The following is a 22,283-nucleotide window of genomic DNA, read 5'->3' as shown; positions in this document are numbered from 1 at the left end:
TCTACCTTCTCCAAAGTTGTCTGACATCTGAATTAGGACTTGTATCATCATGACAACATTTGCTACATAGTATTAGGTTTCTTTATTATTTCTTTTTTCCTCTTTTCAAAGTCTATTCATTCATTTTGAGAGAGAGAACAAGCAAGGGGCGGGGGGGGGGTGCAGAGAGAGACAGAGAGAGAGAGAGAGAGAGAGAGAGAGAGAGAGAGAGAGAGAGAGAGAATCCTAAGTATGCTCCAAGCTGCCAGCAGAGAGCCCAAAGCGAGGCTTGATCCCATGAACAGTGAGATCATGACCTGAGCCAAGATCAAGAGTTGGACGCTTAACTGACTGAGCCACCCAAGTACCCCACTTTCTATTACATTTCAAGTGACACATCCTTTAACCCTCATCATACATTACTCAGCTAGTTTGTTCTGGCATAGTTCCTCAAATCTTAATGTATATACTAGGTGGTGATAATAAATAGAAAAGCTTACTTGAAGTTATTATCTATGATTTCATTTATAAAGTTTAAGGTGTGGGTATTAAAAAAAAAAAAAGACCTTTCTACCAAAAATAAGTAAATCTCTGGTCAAAGAAAATCAGGCTATCAGAACTCTGAAACAATCAAGTAAAAAAAGAAATGTCTGGGGCAACTGGGTGGCTCTGTTGGTTAAAAGTGTCCAACTTCAGCTCAGGTCATGATCTCATGGTTCATGAGTTCAAGCCCTGCATCGGGCTCTAGGCTCTCTGCTGTCAGCACAGAGCCCACTTCATATCCTCTGTCCCCCTCTTACTCTGTCTGTCTCTCTCTCTCTCTTCTCTTCTCTTTTCTCTCTCTCTCTCTCGAAAATAAATAAACATTAAAAAAGAAGGAATGTCGTAAGAACTTCAGGCAAGTTATTCTAACAACAGACTGAAAATAAATCTCAAAAAAGATTTTATAAGAGTAAGAAACTAAGTCTCCATCTGCAAAGTAATCATCCCTTTTATTCGAGAATGAAGAGGGAGTGGGGTTGTTTCAACAATGGCTTTTGGGGCACCTGGGTGGCTCAATGGGCCAACTTTGGCCAACTTTGGCCAACTCTGGCTCAGGTCATCTCATGATCCGTGAGTTCAAGCCCTGCACTGGGCCCTGTGCTGACAGCTCAGAGCCTGGACCCTGCTTCGAGATTCTGTGTCTCCCTCTCTCTCTGCCCCTCCCCCACTCATGCTCTGTCTCTCTAGCTCTCAAAAATAAACAAAAATTTTTTAAAAAATGGCTTTTGCCTTAGAGCATTATATATGACAACATACACAAGCTTTGTGTCTACAATGAATTATAATCTGGTTTTTGGAGTTAAATAAATTTTTCTATTAAAAATCTCTAGGAATCTCACCTACTCACATTAATCCTAATGTTAAAATATTGAAGCATTCTTCAATAGCACAGGTTCCAGAATTTCATTCCTTTGATATGCCCTCTACTTTCAAATCACATAATATTCTTAAAAAATATAAATTACAAACTGATCTACTACTTCCGTTGTTGTTCTATTAGTTTATCTTACAAACATAATGTGTGTAGACTGCTTCTACAGCTGCACAAAAAGCCTTCCATTTAATTTCACAAAAATATTAAGGTCACTAAAAAAACAAACACAAAAAACCAACTTGTTTTGACTGATTGATATAATTTATAAAGGAATTTACATCTGAAAGTACCTAGGCATAGAGAAACACGCCTTAGTCAGAGTTCATTCTGTTTTCAGTCACACACCTGAAAATGTAGGAAACCTGTTAATTATGCTAAAGAAAAGTCTGATTATGATAAAATAAAAGAGTCCCCAGTGACAAATATCTTTTTAAAATAAGTTTTTTAGTTTTAGAGTGTTACTACTGCCCTTTCATTTTTACATTAGTATGGCTGATGTTCTACAAATTCGCATGAATTTCCTACTCCATCCCCAAAATGAAGATACAACATAAAGAGAAAACTCACAAGGAAGTTAAAAACATTATGGCTTTTCCATTCTGATGTTTGCATCAAAATTTATCCCTTATTTGAAACAGAGAACATTACTTCTCAGATTGATAAAAGTCCTTCGTGCAGAGAACAATTAGGGAAACAGAGGAGTGGGATTCCGATCTTCCCAGGGGATGAAGAAAATTAAGTAATGTCTTTACTATAAAACTTCTGGAAGACTGAAGATAAACAGTAACAGATATATGATTTTTAAAAAGGGTTATCAAAAGTATTTATCACCTACTAGGCTCAAACGTATACATTATTAAGCCACAGATAAATCAGTCCACTGTGCAAAGATCAGTAAGCTTCAAAACCAAAACCCATTCCAGGATAAATTGCTGCTGTCTATATATAATAAAACAGTAGTCACCAAAATAGGAGATCCACCTAAGGAAAAAGATAAAAGTATAAAGAATAAAGAACATGCCAATATTGTCAACAGTTTTTCTCAAGAAGTCCTACCTTGTCATTGGTGTCCAACACAATGGTGCTATGTCTCCACTTTGTTAAAACTATCGGTTCTTGCAGCCGCCTGTCCAGGCTCCTACTTTTAATTATTTCTCTTTGTTGTTGGGATGAAGCATTATACTAAAAAAAAAAAAAAATTATACCTCATTAATAGAAACAAAAGTGGAATCTAAACATGCAGGCTCCAAATGACACATAATGTTAGGCGAAGTTCATCACAGGAATTTTTCTGGTCTCAGTTTTCTCATCTTTGACCACACTGTGGCACAACTGAGATGATCAGGAGTTTTGGTGTTGGACAAAGTTAACGTTAGCTTGGCAAAATAAATATTCAGTCTCCATGGGTCTCCGTTTCACCAACTGTAAAACAGGCATAACAGAAACACCGTCTCATTCACACCGGTGTTAAAGAAGTTAAGCAGTATCGGGGCACCTGGGTGGCTCACTGGGTTGAGTGTCAGACTCTTGATTTCGGCTCAGGCCCTGATCTCACAGTTTGTGAGACGGAGCCCCACGTGGGGCTATGGGCTGACAGCACGGAGACTGCTTGGGATTCTCTCTCTCCTTCCCCCTCTCTCTGCCCCTCCCTGTGTGCCTCTCTCTCTCTCTCTCTCTCTCTCTCTCTCTCTCAAAATAAACTTAAAAAAAAAAACTTAAGCAGTGTAAAAAGTGCTAAATATTGCCCTAATAGTAGATTCTCAGTAAATATTAGTTATAATTTGTAGAACGAAGTTGTTGAACAAATTTATTATTTTAAGGTTCCTTCTAATTCAAAAATCCACATGAATTCAATTTTTGGTTTAGGTTTTTTAAATAATTATTACATATAAAACAGTATCCTCACATTTAAAGGGTTTTTTGTTTGTTTTTATTTTTGCTTTCATTTATAAGCCAAACATACTATTATTTGGTTCTCTGAAGTGGTAAAACATAGCAGACCAGAAGACAGAGATGGTATTGGTTGGAAAGACCAATCCTGAATATATCAGTTGTGTGCAAAGAACAGAAAATAACTACCCCCTAAAATTACACAGAAAATTAAGAATGTATTATCAGTAAGGTATTAAATCATGTGTTTGAAATGTCAAGTAGATCAGCAAACATAAACATTTCAGAAATGTGACGTTTAGGAGTTATACTGATTTATACAGCCAATTTTAATAAGTTATAAGTGATAAAACATAATTAAATGACAAAAAATTACAGGCTACATTCTTCTCCTGAAAGCAAAGGACACCTAATACCTATCTACTTCTCTCACCTGTAAAAAGCCCATCAAATCTTAAAATTTTAATGATTCATTACAATTCCAGTAAAATTATATTATAGGAATGTTTTTAATATTAAAAAATCTTCCAACATGTTTCTCTATGCCATTTTTTAGTCCCCAAAATGAGCCTATATAGGCCCCCTAAACTGTCTCCCAAATCTGTTACTTCATTCTTCACATTAAAATTTACCAAAGCCAGGCAGTCACATATGGCATTTGTTTTTAAATCACTGTTGCTTAACAATTAGCAATCTTAAAATCTGTCACAGAAGTTCACAAAGGGATCATTTCTAGAATGAACAAAGATGAAACTTAAAGGCTACACCCCCAAAAATTCTTTGCCAGAAGTCTCTAAGTGAAAACAGAAATACACTTTCCCTTCAATACAAACATCGCAAGAACTAAAATGTATAGCTGTGTAGAGACATGTATACAAACCATAACAGATACCTACCTTAGCTTATGAGCTTTATAATTACTATAGTTGCTGAGAAATCCTTTCTACACGGTATCAAAGATAACATAAAACTAAACTGGGTAATAAGCACAATTGTAAATGTGTTGGTGGTTTTACTAGGGCATAGTAAGTTCATAAAAACAAAGCATAAATAAAATGTCAAACAGAAAATACTGCATAGACAGAAGACAAAAACAAGGCGCCACATAGAGAAAGGAAAAATAATTGTTATTTTTGCACAGCTGTGTGCAAAGAACAGAAAATAACTACCCCACAGTTAAAACACATGCACACACACACATGCGTCTAGTTAAAAAGACGGCTAAGTTTAAAACTTTTCTAATCCCATTAAAAACACCTTTTTAACAATCTTAAATGAACTTTTATTTGAATTATTTCAAACATATACAAAAGAATAAAGACTCGGGGCGCCTGGGTGGCACAGTCGGTTAAGCGTCCGACTTCAGCCAGGTCACGATCTCGCGGTCCGTGAGTTCGAGCCCCGCGTCAGGCTCTGGGCTGATGGCTCAGAGCCTGGAGCCTGTTTCCGATTCTGTGTCTCCCTCTCTCTCTGCCCCTCCCCCGTTCATGCTCTGTCTCTCTCTGTCCCAAAAATAAATAAACGTTGAAAAAAATAAATAAATAAATAAATAAACATCTTTTAAAAAAAAAAAAAAGAATAAAGACTCTAATGAAAACCCACCATCAAGTTTTAGCATATCTAATAGAAGACATTGCTTTAGGTACCCTTTAAAAAAAAAAAAGGAAAATATTATAGACATGTCAGAGACCCTCTGAACACATCTTTGAGATTCCATTCCTCTCCCTCTTTTCCCAGCAGCATCATATAATTCAGTGGTCATCATTCTCATCACACTTTGATATATACTTATGCACCTATAAATATATTTACCTGTGGAGTTTTAAAAGTGATATAAATGGAATCAGACCACATATTGCATCATTCTTCAACTTGCTTTTTGCATTCAACATGTTATTGTAAAAAACATATCCATGCTGGTGACTATGCAGTTCTGACTCACGTATTTTCACTTCTATAGAATATTACATTATATGTAAACACCACAATTTAACCATTTTGCTACAAATGGATATGTCTAAGGTGGCAGTACTAATTTATTTATAGTTCTACCAGCAGAACATAATGCTTTGCACTGCCCTACTTGGAATTGCTGAATTTATATGCATTTTTATATGTAAAATAAATGTTAAGTACACATACACATTAAAAAAATATGTGAAAGGTGAAACGCTAGCTCAGTGTTTTAATTTACATTTTCTGATTACCTATAAATTTGGACATCTTTTCATATACTTATTTCATGTATTTCCTCTTCTGTGTATTGCTTAGTCATGTATTTTGCCTAATTTCAACTGGACTTTCTCTTACATACAGAAAGGATCAGGAAGTTCTTTATATATTTTGCTTCTAAATATTTGTAAGCTACTTGAGTTCTTGAGTTTAATATACCTTTTCCTAGTCCATAGCTCAGCTTTTCCCCTAAAAGGTACCTTTTATATTAGTGTTTTGTTTAATTTGATGTAATCACATCTGTCAATCTTTCCTTTTATAGGTTTTCGTTATTGTAGTCTTTTTAAGAAATCCTTCCCATTCTGAAGTCAAAGATATTTTTATATAGCTTTTAAAATTTTGCTGATTAAATTTACATCTCTCATCTACCTGGAATTAATCATTAAGTATGACATGAGTCAAGATCTACACTTCATTTTTTTTTCCATGAGAATAACCAATAATCTTAGCAACATTTATTGCATAGTCCATGCTTAACTCATCGATTTGTAATGCCAGATCTGAGCTTTCTGTTCTGGTCTATTTCTCTGTATGTGTGCTCTTACTACCCATCTTAATCACTTATTTTCATGAACCTCATCCCTCACATGCCCCACCTCCCATTTTCAGGAATACTTGGGTTCTTCATAGACCTTTGTTTGTCAACAAAATTTAGCATCAGTTCCAAAAAAGGTGGAGAGGGAAAAAGTAAGTGGAAATGCAGTGAATTTATAGATTAATGTGGACACTGCACTAACACTGGGCCTCCCTGTCCAAAACCACAATGGCATATTGCACCATTTATTCAGGTTTTATGTTCTTCCATTCTGCTCTGAAATTTTCTTCATTAAGATCTCACAAACCTTTAATTGGTGTATCAGTAGTTACATCTCTTCGTGTTGCCACTGCTGCTAATGTAAAGAGGATCTTTATTTCTATCACATTTCAAACCTGACTTTTTACTAGAGAAATGGGTAGTTGTTTTTTTTCTTTTAAGGTTCTTTATTTATTTTTAGAAAGAGAGAGAGTACCCTCATGAGTAGACTACAGGCAGAAAGAGAGGGAGAGAGAGGATCCCAAGTAGGATCTGCACTGTCAGCTCAGAGCCTGATGCAGGGCTTGATCTCACAAACCATGAGATTTAAGGCTGCCATTTCGTTTTTTATCCTGTTTATCATTCACATTTCTTCTTTCTTACCTTCCTATGGACTACTTGAAAAGTTTTCACTATTAGATTTTAATTCATCTATAGTTTCTTGAATATATCTTTTGTTGGTTTTTAGTGACTGCTCTAGGAATTACAATTTACATGCTTAATTTACCACAGTCTACTAGTATCAACATTTTACTATTTCAAGTGAAATGCAGACAACTTATTAACAGTGATATCACTTTACTCTCCCCTCTTTATGGTACTGTATTTGGCTATTTTAAGTATCATCTCTACCAGGGCACCTGGGTGGCTCAGTTGGTTAAGCGCTGACTCTTGATTTCGGCTTGGGTCATGATCTCATGGTTTGTAAGATTGAGCCCCATGTTGGGCTCTGTGCTATCAGTGGGGAGCCTACTTGGGATTCTCTCTCCCTCTCTCTCTCTGCCCTTCCCCTGCTCATGCACATGCACTCTCTCTCTCTCTCAAAATAAACTTTAAAAAAGTATCATTTCTAACTACAATGAGTACTTCAGAAATGTTTTAATTTTTGTTTTGAATGTCAAACATAATTTTTAAAACTCAAGACAAGACTCCTCAGATATTCACCCTTTCCACTGTACTTTCTTCATTCTTGATGTTCCAGGTTTTCTTCAGTTATCATTTCCCTTCTGTGTGAAGGACTTCCTATAGTAATTCTTTAAGAACGTGATACTGGTAATAAAATTCTTACGTTCCTGTCCTTTGAAAATGTCTCTTTTATTTTCATTCTTGAAGAGCATTTTTTTTGGATGTACAATTATGGGTTTACAGTTTTTTCTTTCAGCATTTGAAAAATGTTATACCACTTCCTTCTAGCTTCATGGCTTCTGATAAGACATCCACTGCCATTCAAACCACTATTACCCTACAGCTACTGTGTTGAGTTGCTTTCAAGATTATTTTAGCAGGAAAGGAAAGAGAAGTCTTTAGTTTACAGAAATCTGACTACTATGTCTAGATGTGGGTTTCTTTGGGTCTATCCTGTTTAGTGTTGCTCAGATTCTTGGTTTGCCTTTTGCCAAATTTGAGATGTCTTCAAACACCGTTACTGCAAATATTTTTCAGCTTCACACTCTTTCTCCTCTTCTTCTAGAACTCCAATAAAATGAATATCATAAATACCTAACACTTTTGTATTTTCCCCACAGATCTCTGAAGCTCTGTTCATTTTTTAAAACTTTATTTTTTGGTGCACATGCTCATTTCAATACTATACTTGTGACACGTTTGCTCAAAATCATTAGGGAAAGCTGGGGCACCTGGGTGGCTAAGTCAGTTGAGCATCCAATTCTTGGTTTCAGCTCAGGTCATGATCTCATGGTTTCATGAGTTCAAGCCCCGCATCGCTCTGTGTTGGCAGCACAGAGCTTGCTTGGGATTCTCTCTCTCTGCCCCTCTCCCACTCACACTGTATCTCTTTCAAATAAAAAAAATAAACTTAAAAAAAATCATCTGGGAAAGCAAGTCACATGACTGAACTCAGTTAACAGCAGAATATACCTCCACTCACAGTGGGAGGCCTCTACAAGGCACACAGCAAAGAGCACTGATACAGGAGTGGGTGCAGAACGGATCCAATGATGCACTCTACCACAGTAGGTAATATGGTCCTTTACCCTTTGATGGTTGTTACAACTGTCTCCCTATATTGAAGTTCTGAATATCCAGTAAAGTTTGTCAACACATAGATTTATTTTTATATATCCTAGTCAGTATTTAAGGCATATTTTCTAGCTAAAGACTCATGCCTTCATTCAATTTTAGAAAATTCCTAGAAATTATATTTTTAAATATTATTTCCCTATCTTTTTTCCATTCTCCTCTTCTGGAATTCCTAGTATATGAATACAGGAAACCTCTCACCCATCTTCCATTTCTCTTAACTATGCTTTAATATTTGTTATCTTTCTGCCCTTCTGTCTGTAGTTTACACTACTGACTACCTACATTTTTATTGCACTATCTCTTCATCTGAAATATTTCTTTTTTTAAAATGTTTTATTTATTTTTAAGAGAGAGAGAAAGAGTGCGCATAAGCGGAGGAGGGGCAGAGAGGGGCGCGGGGACAGAGAATTCAAAGTGGGCTCCATGCTGATCGCAGAGAGCCAGATGCCAGGCTCAAATTCAATAAACTGTGAGATCATGACGTAAGCCAAAGTCAGATGTTCAACCGACTATGCCACCCAGGCGTCCCTCACCTGAAATATTGCCAATTTATTTTTTATCATATTCACCTATTAAAATATCATTTGTATTTATTTTTCATAATTTCTTGTTCTTTTTAAATGAAAGACTTCATTTAACTCTAGACATCTACAACATATTTATAAAGTCTTCATTAAGTTATTTTAAAAAATAATTTCAACTGGAGTACAATGTTCTGATTCTGGATTTTTTCATGTTTATATAAGCGTTGGGGTTCTTTATGTGTTTTACTTAGAATTTTGGATACCAGACTCATTTTGAGTGGGGGATATTTTGTTTTGTTCTCTTTTCATTCATCCTTATTTTTCTCTCCCAGTCCTTCCTCCTGTCTACTTTTTTGTTTGTTTTAGTTTATTTATTTTTGAGAGAGAGAGAGAGAAAGAGAGGACACGAGTGGGGGAGGAAAAGGAGAGATGGGCAGAGGACCCAAAGCAGGCTCTATGCTGACAGCAGAGAGCCCAACACAGGGCTTGCACTCACAAAATGTGAGATCATGACCTGAGCCGAAGTTGGACGGACATTCAACCGACTGAGCCCCCAGGCACCCTGCTCCTGTCTAGTTTTATGATCTCCTTCACCTACACCCAATTTAGAACCAGGTATGCATAAATGTATGTGTATATGTATTCTGTCTCACTTAGCTGTCATATGAACATGTTTCTTCTTTCCAAATTTACAGCAAACTCCTTGAGGGTAAAGACCATGCCCTATGCATTTGGATCCATTATAATACCTACACAGAGCTGACAAAGATATATTCATAAAATAGTTAGCTAAGTTTCTAATATCTATCTGCACTGGGAGTTACAAACCTATCTGATAGAATTTATTTTGGATTTACTAAGTGGTAAATTGCTTAGAGTACAAAATTTAACCTATAATTTTCTTTATCATACAGTAAAAATCCTTTAAATAATGGTTCTAAAACATTTTGTCTTTTTTTCCTCATTCCCACTGTACCCAAATCAAACCTCCCTACATCCAATTTAGTTAGAAGTTCAAGAAACTGCCCATTCTGACTTTGTCCAAGTGGCAAATATTGGCAGAAAATGAGATAATATCACAAAACTAATGACTCACTCCTGATCACAATCAGCACTCACTTCCATTGTTGTGGAACTATCCTTAAAGGTTTTGATATCACTTAGTCCCTTGCCTCTCTTCTTTCTTTCATCCAGGGCATCTCCACAAACAAGTTTCTTAATAGTGAACTTTTAAGTCTTTTGACCAAGGAAAGTACAGGAGTTAATACAAAAACAAATATTTAGCTACCAGTTAAGTATAGGTTCCAAATTGCTCCTTACATAAGGTCATCCTGGAAGCCTCTTCTTTCAATGGACCCTGACCTGAGACAAATCGCTCAAAAGGCAGCTTGTGTTTGATCTCATTACTCCAGGTAATCAGAAACTACTATGAAAGAAGATGTAATACAATAAGATTTTTCTATAACTCAAATGATATTTGACATACTTATATGAGCTACAATGAGAATTTGTCAAGTGGAACAAAAATTTAATATATGTTTAAATTATTTAATTAATAATATATTAATAAAATATTGGCCTTCTATAATCTAAATCACTTTCAGTGAACTAAATTTCCAGCAGATTTATCTTCTGATGTCTTCAAGTAAAAGCAGATCTCATATTTTATAAGCCCAATACAACCAATCATTGTTACATAGTTCTCAATATTGAATAATTATGTCCCCAAATACATATTCTTTTCCCAGCACATGGGTATTAACATATTTTGACTCACACCATCCATAAGATTTTCAAGATTTTCAAGATTTTCAGGGCAGTGAAAATACATCATAAATATTATAATGATGGACATGTCAGTATACTTTTAACCAAACACACAGAATATACAATACCAAGAATGAACCCTAAAGTAGACTATGGACTTCAGGGATTATGATGTGTCAATGTGGGTTCATCCTTAGTAAAAAATATACCATTCTGGTAAGCAATGTTGATAATGGGGGAGGCTATGCATGTGTAGGGGATATCTGAGAAATCTCTGTACCTTCCTCTCAATTTTGTTGTAAACCTAAAACTGTTTAAAAAACTTAAGAATTAAAAAGAAAAAGAAAACCCACAATGTGATATCTTCAAAACTCTTTGCATAAAGGAGTTTTGTAATTAAAATATAAAACTTATCGTCATTAACAGTAATATGTCATGGAGGCGCCTGGGTGGCTCAGTCAGTTAGGTGTCTGACTTCGGCTCGGGTCATGATCTAACAGTTCGTGGGTTCGAGCCCTGCAACAGATTCTGGGCTGAAACCTCAGAGCCTGGAGCCTGATAAGGATTCTGTGTCTCTCTGCCCATCTGCCACTATTGCTTTCTCTCAAAAATAAAAACATAGGGGCGCCTGGGTGGCTCAGTCGGTTAAGCAGCCAACTTCAGCTCAGGTCATGATTTCGCGGTCCGTGAGTTCGAGCCCCGCGTCGGGCTCTGTGCTGACAGCTCAGAGCCTGGAGCCTGTTTCAGATTCTGTGTCTCCCTCTCTCTGACCCTCCCCCGTTCATGCTCTGTCTCTCTCTGTCTCAAAAATAAATAAACGTTAAAAAAAATGTTTAAAAAAAAATAAAAACATAAAACAAAACAACAAAAAAAAAGTAATATATTATGTTGCAGATAGCATTTGTGTTTTTTTAAGTGTTTATCTTTGAGACAGACAGAACACAAGTGGGGGAGGGGCAGAGAGAGGGAGACACAGAATCCGAAGCAGGCTCCAGGCTCTGAGCTGTCAGCACAGAGCCTGATGTGGGGCTCGAACTCACAAAACCATGAGATCACGAACTAAGCTGAAGTCGGAGGCTTAACCAACTGAGCCACCCAGGCGCCCAACAAGTAGTACCTATTGTCTATACATAAATTTTAATACAACTTCTCATTTTGAAACTACTAAAAATGGTTAAAAATATGAAATACTTTTTTCTGCTGAGCTGGACAAAAGAGAAAGTACCTGTGTAAAATAAGTGCTAAAATATGTGAATATAAATAGTCACTTGAAGATTTGACAAGGCTTTTTTTAAACACAAGAAAAATCCAGAGCTGTACTTGATAGTCAAATTAACCAAAAGAGCTATTATTTCCTTTATCCCCAACCCTTATCCCCGAATGTTATCAAGTTTGCATTATAGCAACTTACATCGTTCTTTGAGATCTTAACATTTTATTTTACTTACAAAAATTTTTTTAATGTTTATTTTTGAGAGAGAGAGGGGAGGGAGAGGCAGACAGAGAAGGAGACAGAGGATCCAGAGCAGGCTCTGTGTTGACAGCAGAGAGCCTGAGGTGGGGCCTGAACTCACAAACCATGAGATCATGACCTGAGTGGAAGTCAGACACTTCAATGACTGAGCCACCCAGGCGCCCTGAAATGTAAACATTTTAAAAGGTGTCAGACTTAAGGGCACCTGGGTGGTTCAATGGGTTAAGTGTCTGACTCTTTATTCCAGCTCAGGTTATGATCTCACGGTTCATGAGATCGAGCCCCAGGTCAGGCTCTACGCTGATAGCATGGAGCTTGCTTGTGATTCATATTCTCTCTCTCTCTCTCTCTCTCTCTCAAAATTAAAAGATAATACTAAAAATAAAAGCTGTCAGACTTATAATGGAGTTCTTATGCTAGTGCTCAAGATAGGCCCCAAAGATGTTCTTAAAAGTCAAGTACAAGCGGTTCATCTTTTTCTACTAATATCAACCCTTATAATTTCATAAAAGAATTAGAGGCAGATAACCTTCACATAGGAAGAAACCACCATCATTACTACTTTACTAGATAGTGTTTCCCAATCTTCAATTTAGTAACACATAGTGAGTTTTTCTATATGTATCTTTATACTAATACTTTTCTTTAAATTGACTGACTTTGGTAAAGAGACAAATTTTTTTAAAAACTGAAGTTTACCTGATAATTAACACTACAGATACGTCTGCTGACTATGGCTGTTTTCTAAAACATCAAAATAATATACCAATTAAAATTTAAAGCCTGCTCGATATCATTTAAAATGATCTCAATACTACTAGTGACAAGTACATGACCACTCTGAAACCTGCTGCCTTTTAAACTCAGCCCTAGTGTACTTATCTGAAAGGAGATATCCAGTGAGAGACCAGAATATCTTATCAGCACATGCTGCTAATTACTGACACAATTACAACACATATTTACATATGAGAATAAACTGGAATATTGAGCTTTTTTTTTTCCTCCTAAAAAAAAAAAAAAAAAGGATTAGGGGCACTTGGATGGCTCAGTCGGTAAAGTATCTGACTTTGGCTCAGGTCATGATTTCACGGTTTGTGAGTTCGAGCCCTGCGTCAGGCTTGCTGCTGTCAGTGCAGAGCCAGCTCTGGATCCTCTGTCCCTCTGTCTCTGCCTACCCCCCACTTTCGTGTGCTCTATCCTCCCTCAAAAATAAATAAACACTAAAAAAAAAAAAAAAAAAAAAAAGATTAAACGTAAAATCAACCTCACGTAGAAAATTCAATATATTCAAGATAACTAGGTATAAGATGTCATTATTGGCACTGAAGGGGGTGCTTATCTCTAGGAATGATGAAAAACTGATTTCAAGTTAAACCAGAATTTTTGAATAGAAATTATCAGTACTATATAGTATTATAAAGATAATACACATCTTAGAAAAATTTACCAAAAAGATTCTCAGTGAATTCTGAAAAAAAAGTCTTGTTCTTTAAAGGTTGAATAAAAATTTTAAGTAAATCTGCTGAAGCCATTTTCAGATAATATTTTATCTGCTATTTAAAACAGAAATTCAGTGTTAAGGTTTATTACCTTTGGCAATTCCCATTCTGACCGAGATCCATCTGCACTGTAGTAATATTGTCTACCTTGATCATCAACATGCTTGAGCCACTATAAAAACAAAATAGGTGTTACTTTTTCAATTTAAGTAAAAGTGAGTTTAAGCTTATACAACCAGAGATATTAGATATTTTCTTAGGAATTTTATTCTACTTGCTCAAGAACACTATAAAAGAAATTTACAAACTTATACTAATAGATTTGTATTTTAAGTTTGGTAAAAATAAGTAAACTCAATATTAATTTCTTTAATTGAATTTCTTTTCTCTCTCTTTCTTCCAGTGTGTCAAGCTAGTTCCAATGCCAAGCACCACTTAATGTAAGAAATATGTAACAAAGATACACAGATACACATATACACCAGACACAGAGCCACACTCACTCTGAAAACAAGGTTGAGAAATTAACAAGAGAAAATTTTTTTTAATCTTCAAATATAAAACTATTGAACAATTTAAGCCAAACTTAATGCAAACCCTTAGGAATTACCTCCTGTAGCCAACAAATTTCTTACTCAACATGATTTAAGTAATACTAATAAAACTTCGTATAAAATAATACAGGGAATATGAGGGGCAAAAGACTAAGCACTGCTAATATAAACAAAATTGTGAAATAAATGAAAACTAATGTTTTCTTATGTTCTAGTGTCAAATAATTAAAGCAGAAATGAGGGGTAAAAGCCCATCTCCATTTATTCCCAAAGGTCTATTCTCTAGGCAAGCACAACCTTACCTTCTCTGATGACACGAGATATAATACGTAAAATTTCAATATGCATTCCCAAAATAGTTAATCAATCATAAAATAACTAGATTCATGGTTTTTGTTTTACGTAACTTGGTTATAAAATAAAAAGTATAGAAAGTGAAGCGGTATATCATAGTGACACATGCTGAGAAAACGATTCCCTAAAAACCATTCCCCCCCCCCAAAATATAAAGAAATATGTTTATTGAAGAAGTTTAAACAGAATGACACTCAACAGGTCTACTCTTACAAAGATTTGTCTTAAATGGGTTTTGACACCACAAGAATCACTGTAATTATAAAGTTTAAAACCATGAATCAGTAGTTATAGTGAGTTTTCATGTTGTCAATTGCCATGACTACAAAATTACAATAAAGAATATTTTCATGAGTTTTTAAAATACCAAACTTGAGTACACAACTATTTGATAAGAAGATTCTGCCAAGAAAACTAGATGAGAAAAAAAGAATGTACCTTTTCATTAGTATAGTCACTGGTATATAAGGTATGCCCACGTTCATCCAACTCTTCTGACCAACCCCTTGGAGGAGAACCACACTGCCTATCTGACTGGCTGTAACAAATGCTGTGGTAGTTTTCTTCTGATGAAAGAAGCTATAAATAGTCAGAAACATAAGTATTTTTCTTCTTTGAAAAAAAAAATATATATGCAGCAGTTGCAAATCTAAGCAATAAACTGTATCTGGCTGAAGCACTAAGATATCTTGACTATATCTCAATATTTTCAAAACAAATTGTTAGTCTTTCAAAGAGTACACTGTAAGTGGTAAGGTGAAATTAATAATGGTTATTTTAGCACAATAATGCAACCCTGGAAAAATTCTCTATAATAAAACTGAAAACAATGTTTTCAGACTGAGAGATAAAAATGCTGCCTTCTATTTAATGCTGCTTTTGAACCAAAATCAGGTTAAAAACTGACAGGAATGTGTGTATGGGTATACACATCCATGTGTAAGCAAAATAGGGGATGAGGGTACTTCATTAGACTGAGTTTCTTAAAAATTCTCACTCACCTATATATACAAGTTCCTAGACAAATGCCTGACAGTGTTCAAAAAATAGATTTTGAATTATTTTTTTAAATGTGTGAAACTGAGAGGTAAGAGACATTAGTTTTATAATACTATATTTTATATTCTAAATTATTGGCAAGATTTCCTAACTCATTCAACCAAACGTTTATTAAAGATGGTTGGGAACTGAACTTCAAAACAAGAAAAAATAATATTAAAAAAATTCAAACATGATAGATGAAAAAATTCAGTATGGAAGTAACTTAGGTATACTTTACTTTTAAAAGCATGAGAGAGGGGCGCCTGGGTGGCTCAGTCGGTTGCACTTCCGACTTTGGCTCAGGTTGTATCTCACAGTTCATGAGTTCAAGCCCCGTGTGGGGCTCTGTGATGACAACTCACAGCCTGGAGCTTCAGATTCTGTGTCTCCCTCTCTCTCTGCCCTTCCCCTGCTCACACTCTGTCTCTCTCTCTCTCAAAAATAAGCATTAAAAAATTTTAAAAACAAATAAAAATAAATAAAAGCATGAGAGAATCCAGACATATAAGACAAGCGATTGAGACGGAGAAAACCTAATCTCTGCTTTTTTCAAACAAGAAGTATCATAATGTGAGTAGCAATTTACTTACTGCCCTTAAATGTCATTAATTCAACAAATATTTACTAGATTAACTCTCAGGTGCAAATGACCTTTCCTGGGTCACTTTTAGGTAAAATAGTTTCTACAATTATATCTTACTTAATCAGACTGCATTTTCTCCCACCACAGAATACTAAAATACTAAATGGTCTAAAATAGTAAAATGTGTAGATTCTCAATGTTTTAGAAGTAACTTAAAGATACAAACATACTAATAATAACATAACACAAAAACTGACATAAACAACTTTACAGAAGCCTTGCATAAAGTGCGCTATATATGTTCTGTAACAGGAATTTTTTTTAATGAAAACTTATTGCAAAAATCAGAATTTATTTTTATTTAATTGACGCCACTTAAAATATAAGTTCATGTAGGCAAAGTACAATAAAATCTTTTAGAAACAGAGAAAAGAAATCTATACAGTAGAATAATATTCAGCCCTAAAAGAGAATGAAATTTTACCATTTGTGACAACATGGATGGACCTTAAGGGCATTATGCTAAGTGAAGTAAATCAGAGCAAGAAGACAAATACTATATGATCTCACTTACGTAGAGTCCTCAAAACCAAACAAAACAAGCTCATGGATGCAGAGAACAAACTGGTGATTGCCAGAGATGGGGAAGGCAGGTTGAATGAGCAAAGGAGACAAAAGGCACGAAATTCAGTTACCAAGTGAGTAAGTCATGGGGATATAATGTACTGCATGGCAACCACAGTTAATAATACTGTATTGCATATGTGAAAGTTGCAAAGAGAGTAGATATTAAAACTTCTCATCACAAGACAAAAACTATAATCAAGTGGTGACAGATATTAACTAGATAGTGGTGATCATTTTATAATATTTACCAATATTGAACCATTAGGTTGTATACCTGAAGCTAACAAAATATTATATGTTAATTATGCCTGAATAAAAAAAAACTAGTAAAATTAATTTAGGAAACAAAGTTACTAAATCAATTTTTTTGTAAATATGACTTTCTACTTGGCAAAATGCTCCCATCATTTCCCAATTTTTGTGCAGTAAGATGTTCCTTTCTTCCATGAAAAGAAACCTCCAGTATCTCAATGTATTTCATCACAGAACCAGGAGTACTTTGAAGATCTTGACTGTTTACTGCTAGAAAGGAGCTATTTAGTGGCAATTAAATAAAAGTTAGATTATTTTTGGCAAGCATTGTCAATGTTAACTGTGCTATATACTCATAACTCCATTCAGCAGCATACTTAGCTCAGTAACTTTGGGGTATATATTTTGCAGCAAACATGGCCTAGTAGAAATAAAGGGGGCTACACAGATGTCCCATTTACAGGGGAATGACAGAGAGGTACTGAAATGGGTACCTGGATTAAAACAATTTAAAATATTAATTTTTTTTAAGTTTATTTATTTTGAGAGAGAAAATGAGCAGGGGAGGAGCAGAGAGTGAATCCCAAGCAAGGACTGTGTCAACACAGAGCCTGATGTGGGGCTCGATCTCACAAACCCGTAGGATCATGACCTGAGTCAAATCCAAGAGTCCGACGCTTAACTGACGGAGCCACCCAGGCACCCCTAATATATTAAATTTTTTAACACATTCTTTAAAAAAAAAAAGTTTATTTTTGAGAGCGACAGAGACAAAGAACGAGCAGAGTAGGGGTAGAGAGAGGGAGACACAGAGTCCAAAGCAGTTTCCAGGCTCTGAGCTGTCAGCACAGGAGCCTGATGCGGGGCTCGAACTCATGAACCACGAGATCATGACCTGAGCTGAAGTTGGACACTTAACAGACTGAGCCACCCAGGTGCCCCAAATTTTTTTAAAAAAATTATCAAGAAGCAAGAAACTGACTAAGAAATACTCAGAAGTCAAAACTAAGTAGAAGCAAGAATCCAAAAGTATAAGTAGAATATAAAGACCAGCTTTCTCTTTGAAGGCATTTGCCAATCCCCAAACTAGAACATTACTTTTCAAAGTCATGAAGCATTGGGAAACAGAACTCAAGACTACCAAAAGTAGGGAGTCTAACAGAATTCCCCCCTGAAAATAAAGAACTGGGACCCCAAAGAATTATACCCTCAGATTATCAGTTAACCAGAAACAAATTTTGTCCCTTTATTCCACACAAGAGAAATCACGGGAATCTTCCCAAATAATGGAAGAATGGGAGGGAAAATGGGAGAATCTCCAGCCACAAACCAGTCTTCATGCAATCCAAATTACTAGTACCTAGGTGGCCTGTAAAAACTAAAGCTGAAAATTCAGTTTCAAATGTTCACAGGATACTAACTTCCTGGCAGAAACAAAAGCAAATCCTCTCCGATGGAACAGACTGTCAACCCCAGCACTAAAGACTTCCTATATATGAACTATAATCTCATCTTAAAATACACACACACGGACAAGATGTGAAACAAAACACTGTAAGTTAGAGTCAGCAAAAAAGCAGCATAATCCAACTCTTAAAGACTTTATATACTAGAATTATAAAAAATAAAAGACTAAAGAAAGATAGGACAAATGAAATATATGATCCTTTACTGGATCTTTTATTGCAGGAAAAAAAAAATGTAAAGGATATTACTTGACAAATGAGAAACACTGAATATTAACTATGTATTAAATAGTATTCCAATATTAAACTTGAGTATGATAAATTATTTTTCACCAAAAAAAAAGTTTTGCTAGAAAATGTCCTTATCCTTAGAAAATAAAATATTATGTTGTCTTATCCAAAAGGTTCAGAAGAAAATTACTGGAGGGTAGAGAGCAGAAGGAGGGAGAGAAATAAAGCAAATGTAGCAAAATTTAAAACTGGTAAATCTTGACTAATAAGGCTATCTAGTATATGGATGTTCACTATTCTATTCTTTAGGTTTAAAACTTTCCAAAGCAACAAGATGGAGAAGCTCCCCCAGATAAATAAAAACTAACAGGTTTTTAAAATTCAAGGATTGGTTTAATATCAAATAAAGAAGGGGGGTCCTGGGTGGCTCAGTCGGTTCAGTGTCCAACTCTTAATCTCGGCTCAGGTCATGATCTCACCATTTGTAAGTTTGAGCCCCCTATTGGGACTGTCAGTGCAGAGCTTGCTTGGGATTCTATGTCTCCCTCTCCCTGCCCTCTCCTGCTAACACTGTCTCTGTCTCTCTCAAAATAAATAAATAAACTTACAGAAAAAAGATGCAAAAACAAATAAAGGTGAAGAATAGTGAACTGGAACTGCATCTAAAAATTGAGAAGCACAGAGAGACCTAGAGATACAATACACAAGTATAAGGGAAATCAAGAGACATGACCAATGTAAGCAGATTAAATGTTCCTCTAATCAAAGTTCCAGAATGAGAGGAAAGAGAAAATGGGACAGAGGCTATATATAGATGACCAAGAATTTTCTAGAACTAATCAAAGACAGGGCTCCTCAAGTTCAAAAACCTCAAAAAAACCCTGGCAGGAAATAAAGATACCCTCACCTAATCACATCATAGGAAAATTACAGACATGGAATTTAAGAGCTGCCAGCGAGAAGAGACAAGGAATGACAATCAAACTGAGAGCTGAATTTGCAATAGCAACAATGAAAGCCTGAAAACAGGAGAATAAAATAGTCCGTGAACTAGGAAAAAACAGTCAACTCAGAACTGTTTATCAAGTAAAGATATTCTTCAAAAATGAGGAAAATTAAATTTTCAGACAAAACTAGATTCTATCACTAATAAATCTTCACTAAGAAAATTTAAAAGTACATACTTAAGACAGTAGTTAACCAAAAGTTAACCAAGATATCTAATTTGCATAAAGGAGTGTGAGAAAAGAAAGTGCTAAATACAAGGACAAATTTTAAGAGACACCATGTACAAAGAAGGGGCTAAAAACAGAAATAAAAGACAAGAACAGCAAACAGCAAACAGCACACGGTTCTTGTATGGCTTTAAAGAGCAAGAAGATACTGACTTTAGACTTTGATATACATGCACCTTAACACTTATACGGCAGGGTTCTCAACAGCAGCACTACTGACATTTAGGACCAGATAATTCTTCATTGTGGGAGCTTTCTTTCATATCATAGGGTGTTTGATAGCACCTCTGGCTTCTACCCACCCAATCAACACCAATAGCCCTCCCCGAGTTCTAACAACCAAAAATGTCCCCAGACATGGAGTGTCACCAGGAGGCAAAACCATCTCCAGCTGAGAACAACTGTTCTAGCTAAACACTAAAATAATAAGCCTGAATTAGATGGATGATTGAACACTTATTTCCTCTCAATCCCCACTAGAAGTACTCAAATATGCTTTAATAAAAAGACCTAAACTCCCAAGAACAGGGAGAACACAAGAAGAGACAATAGTCACAAAACTCTGGAAGCTGAGAAGCAGATGAACAAAAGACTAAATTATCTGCAAAGAGCAAAGTCTAAAATGGTGGGGGTAGTGGGTGGAGTTGGAGAGGGAAGTGAAATCCAACCACTTTACAGAGCAGAATCTTCAAATGGCTCAGGAACTGACAGTATTAGGTCCTCTTTGAACTGGGGATGAAGAGAGGGTATTGCAACGAGCACTAAAATTGCCAGAATCCCTTTCCTTCAGGCCTGACCACTAGGTGTGCACCCTTCCCTTTTCCCAGCAGAAGTACAGGAATTCACTCCCTCTTAAGAGGGAAAAAAGATTCTGATTTGAAAGACAACACGCACAACTGGGACATGAGTACCAAGCAGAAAGAGGAGAGACTAAACGCACACTAAATGCTAGCTACCAAGACCCTGGCAACCCTTACTTTCCTGGAAGATTTTAAGACTTCTGTGAAGACTCATTAGTCTAAAAGGAAAGACCTAATGTTCTGACATTGGAGACTCCCTACAAGCAGTTGATCCATATGGCCATAAAGTAAAGTTCAAAATGCTTTCCGATTTTGAGAAAAAATGATTTCCAACCTAGAATTCTATACTCACTCAGGCAAGCTATCAATTAAATATAAGAGCAGAATATAAACCTTCTCGGGGCACCTGGGTGGCTCAGTCAGTTAAGCAGCGGACTCTTAACTTCAGCTCAAGTCATGATCTCATGCTTTTTGAGATGGAGCCCTGCGATGGGCTCTATGCTGACAGTGCTGAGCCTACTTGGGATTCTTGCTTTTCCTCTTTGCCCCTCCCCTTCTCGTTCTCTCAAAATAAATAAATAAACATTAAAAAAATATATAAACATTTTCACACATAAAGTCTCAATATTATATAATGTATGCAACCTTTCTCAAGAGGTTACTGGAAAACGTGCTCCAGCTACTATGGAAATAACTATTTTGAAACAATCTGTGCAGAGACTGAGACTCTCATGTACAAATCAATCTCATGTATTTATTAAAATGGAAAGCTAAAAAACATACTGAAAATTCCTGTGTATACTTCAAATTCCTTTAAATTATTCTATAATTTAATTTAATCCTTAATTCTTCCAAATTATTAGATTTTACTTTATTATTCATACACAGGACAATATAATTTTAAATCTTTCTAGATCTACAATTCAAATAATTTTCCCAACATTTTCTTATTATAGTAACACATGAGCAAATTTCTCTCACTATTCTCGATCTCATTCTTGAACACTAAAAGTACAAGTTACCACCAAACCAAAGCTATAAATAACCAACTGAAAAATAGGACAAGAGGAGTTATTAACTACAAAAAGCTTTTAGATTCTGCTAAATACAAGATGTGCTACCTGATTTTTCCAGCTCCTATGTGACTGGAGTTCTGTTTTTATTACACAATCCAGCTACTTTCTGTAAGACCAAGGTGTCCTATGCGGGCATAGGGGCTTCCGTCTATCAAACAGGAGACTTTAATTCCGTTCTATCAATTCTACCCAAGCCTCTCCTGCATGTTTGAACAGTCCTAAGGAATCCCTCCAGACTTCTGACATGAGAGTTACTCAAAATATGGCTGGCCAAGTTCACTGCACCAGCCTCAAAGAGGTGAAACAAAGGTAGGGGACAGGTAGTATGAACACTTGATAGAGAAAATAATGACTTGAAAGTGAATGGTCAAACTTTACAGGGTGGCTAATTTATAGCAAAGGATTACATTTACTCATTTTCCTTACATATAAATAAAAAGTGA

At 35.7% G+C, this 22,283-nt stretch overlaps 1 protein-coding gene across 6 annotated transcripts in view; it reads right to left on the bottom strand.

Moving 5' to 3' along the window:
- The window catches only part of ARHGAP12 (Rho GTPase activating protein 12), a 121,662-nt gene that overhangs the window by 34,148 nt on the left and 65,231 nt on the right, over positions 1 to 22,283 (bottom strand). For 4 of the 6 annotated variants that reach the window (XM_086714627.1, XM_086714624.1, XM_086714623.1 and 1 more), the window contains exons 5-7: positions 14,968 to 15,108; positions 13,713 to 13,793; positions 2,453 to 2,578 (exon numbers count right to left, since the gene is read on the bottom strand). In XM_086714627.1, coding sequence (XP_086570753.1) covers positions 2,453 to 2,578; positions 13,713 to 13,793; positions 14,968 to 15,108 — 348 coding nt within the window. The remainder of the gene's footprint in view (positions 1 to 2,452; positions 2,579 to 13,712; positions 13,794 to 14,967; positions 15,109 to 22,283) is intronic. The other 2 variants (XM_086714625.1, XM_086714626.1) reach the window with 1 other exon arrangement.

This window comes from Puma concolor, chromosome B4 (genome assembly GCF_028749965.1).
Source record: "Puma concolor isolate L17-30 chromosome B4, mPumCon1.1.hap2, whole genome shotgun sequence".
NCBI lineage: Eukaryota > Metazoa > Chordata > Mammalia > Carnivora > Felidae > Puma > Puma concolor.
This window is presented reverse-complemented; position numbering and strand designations above follow the sequence as displayed.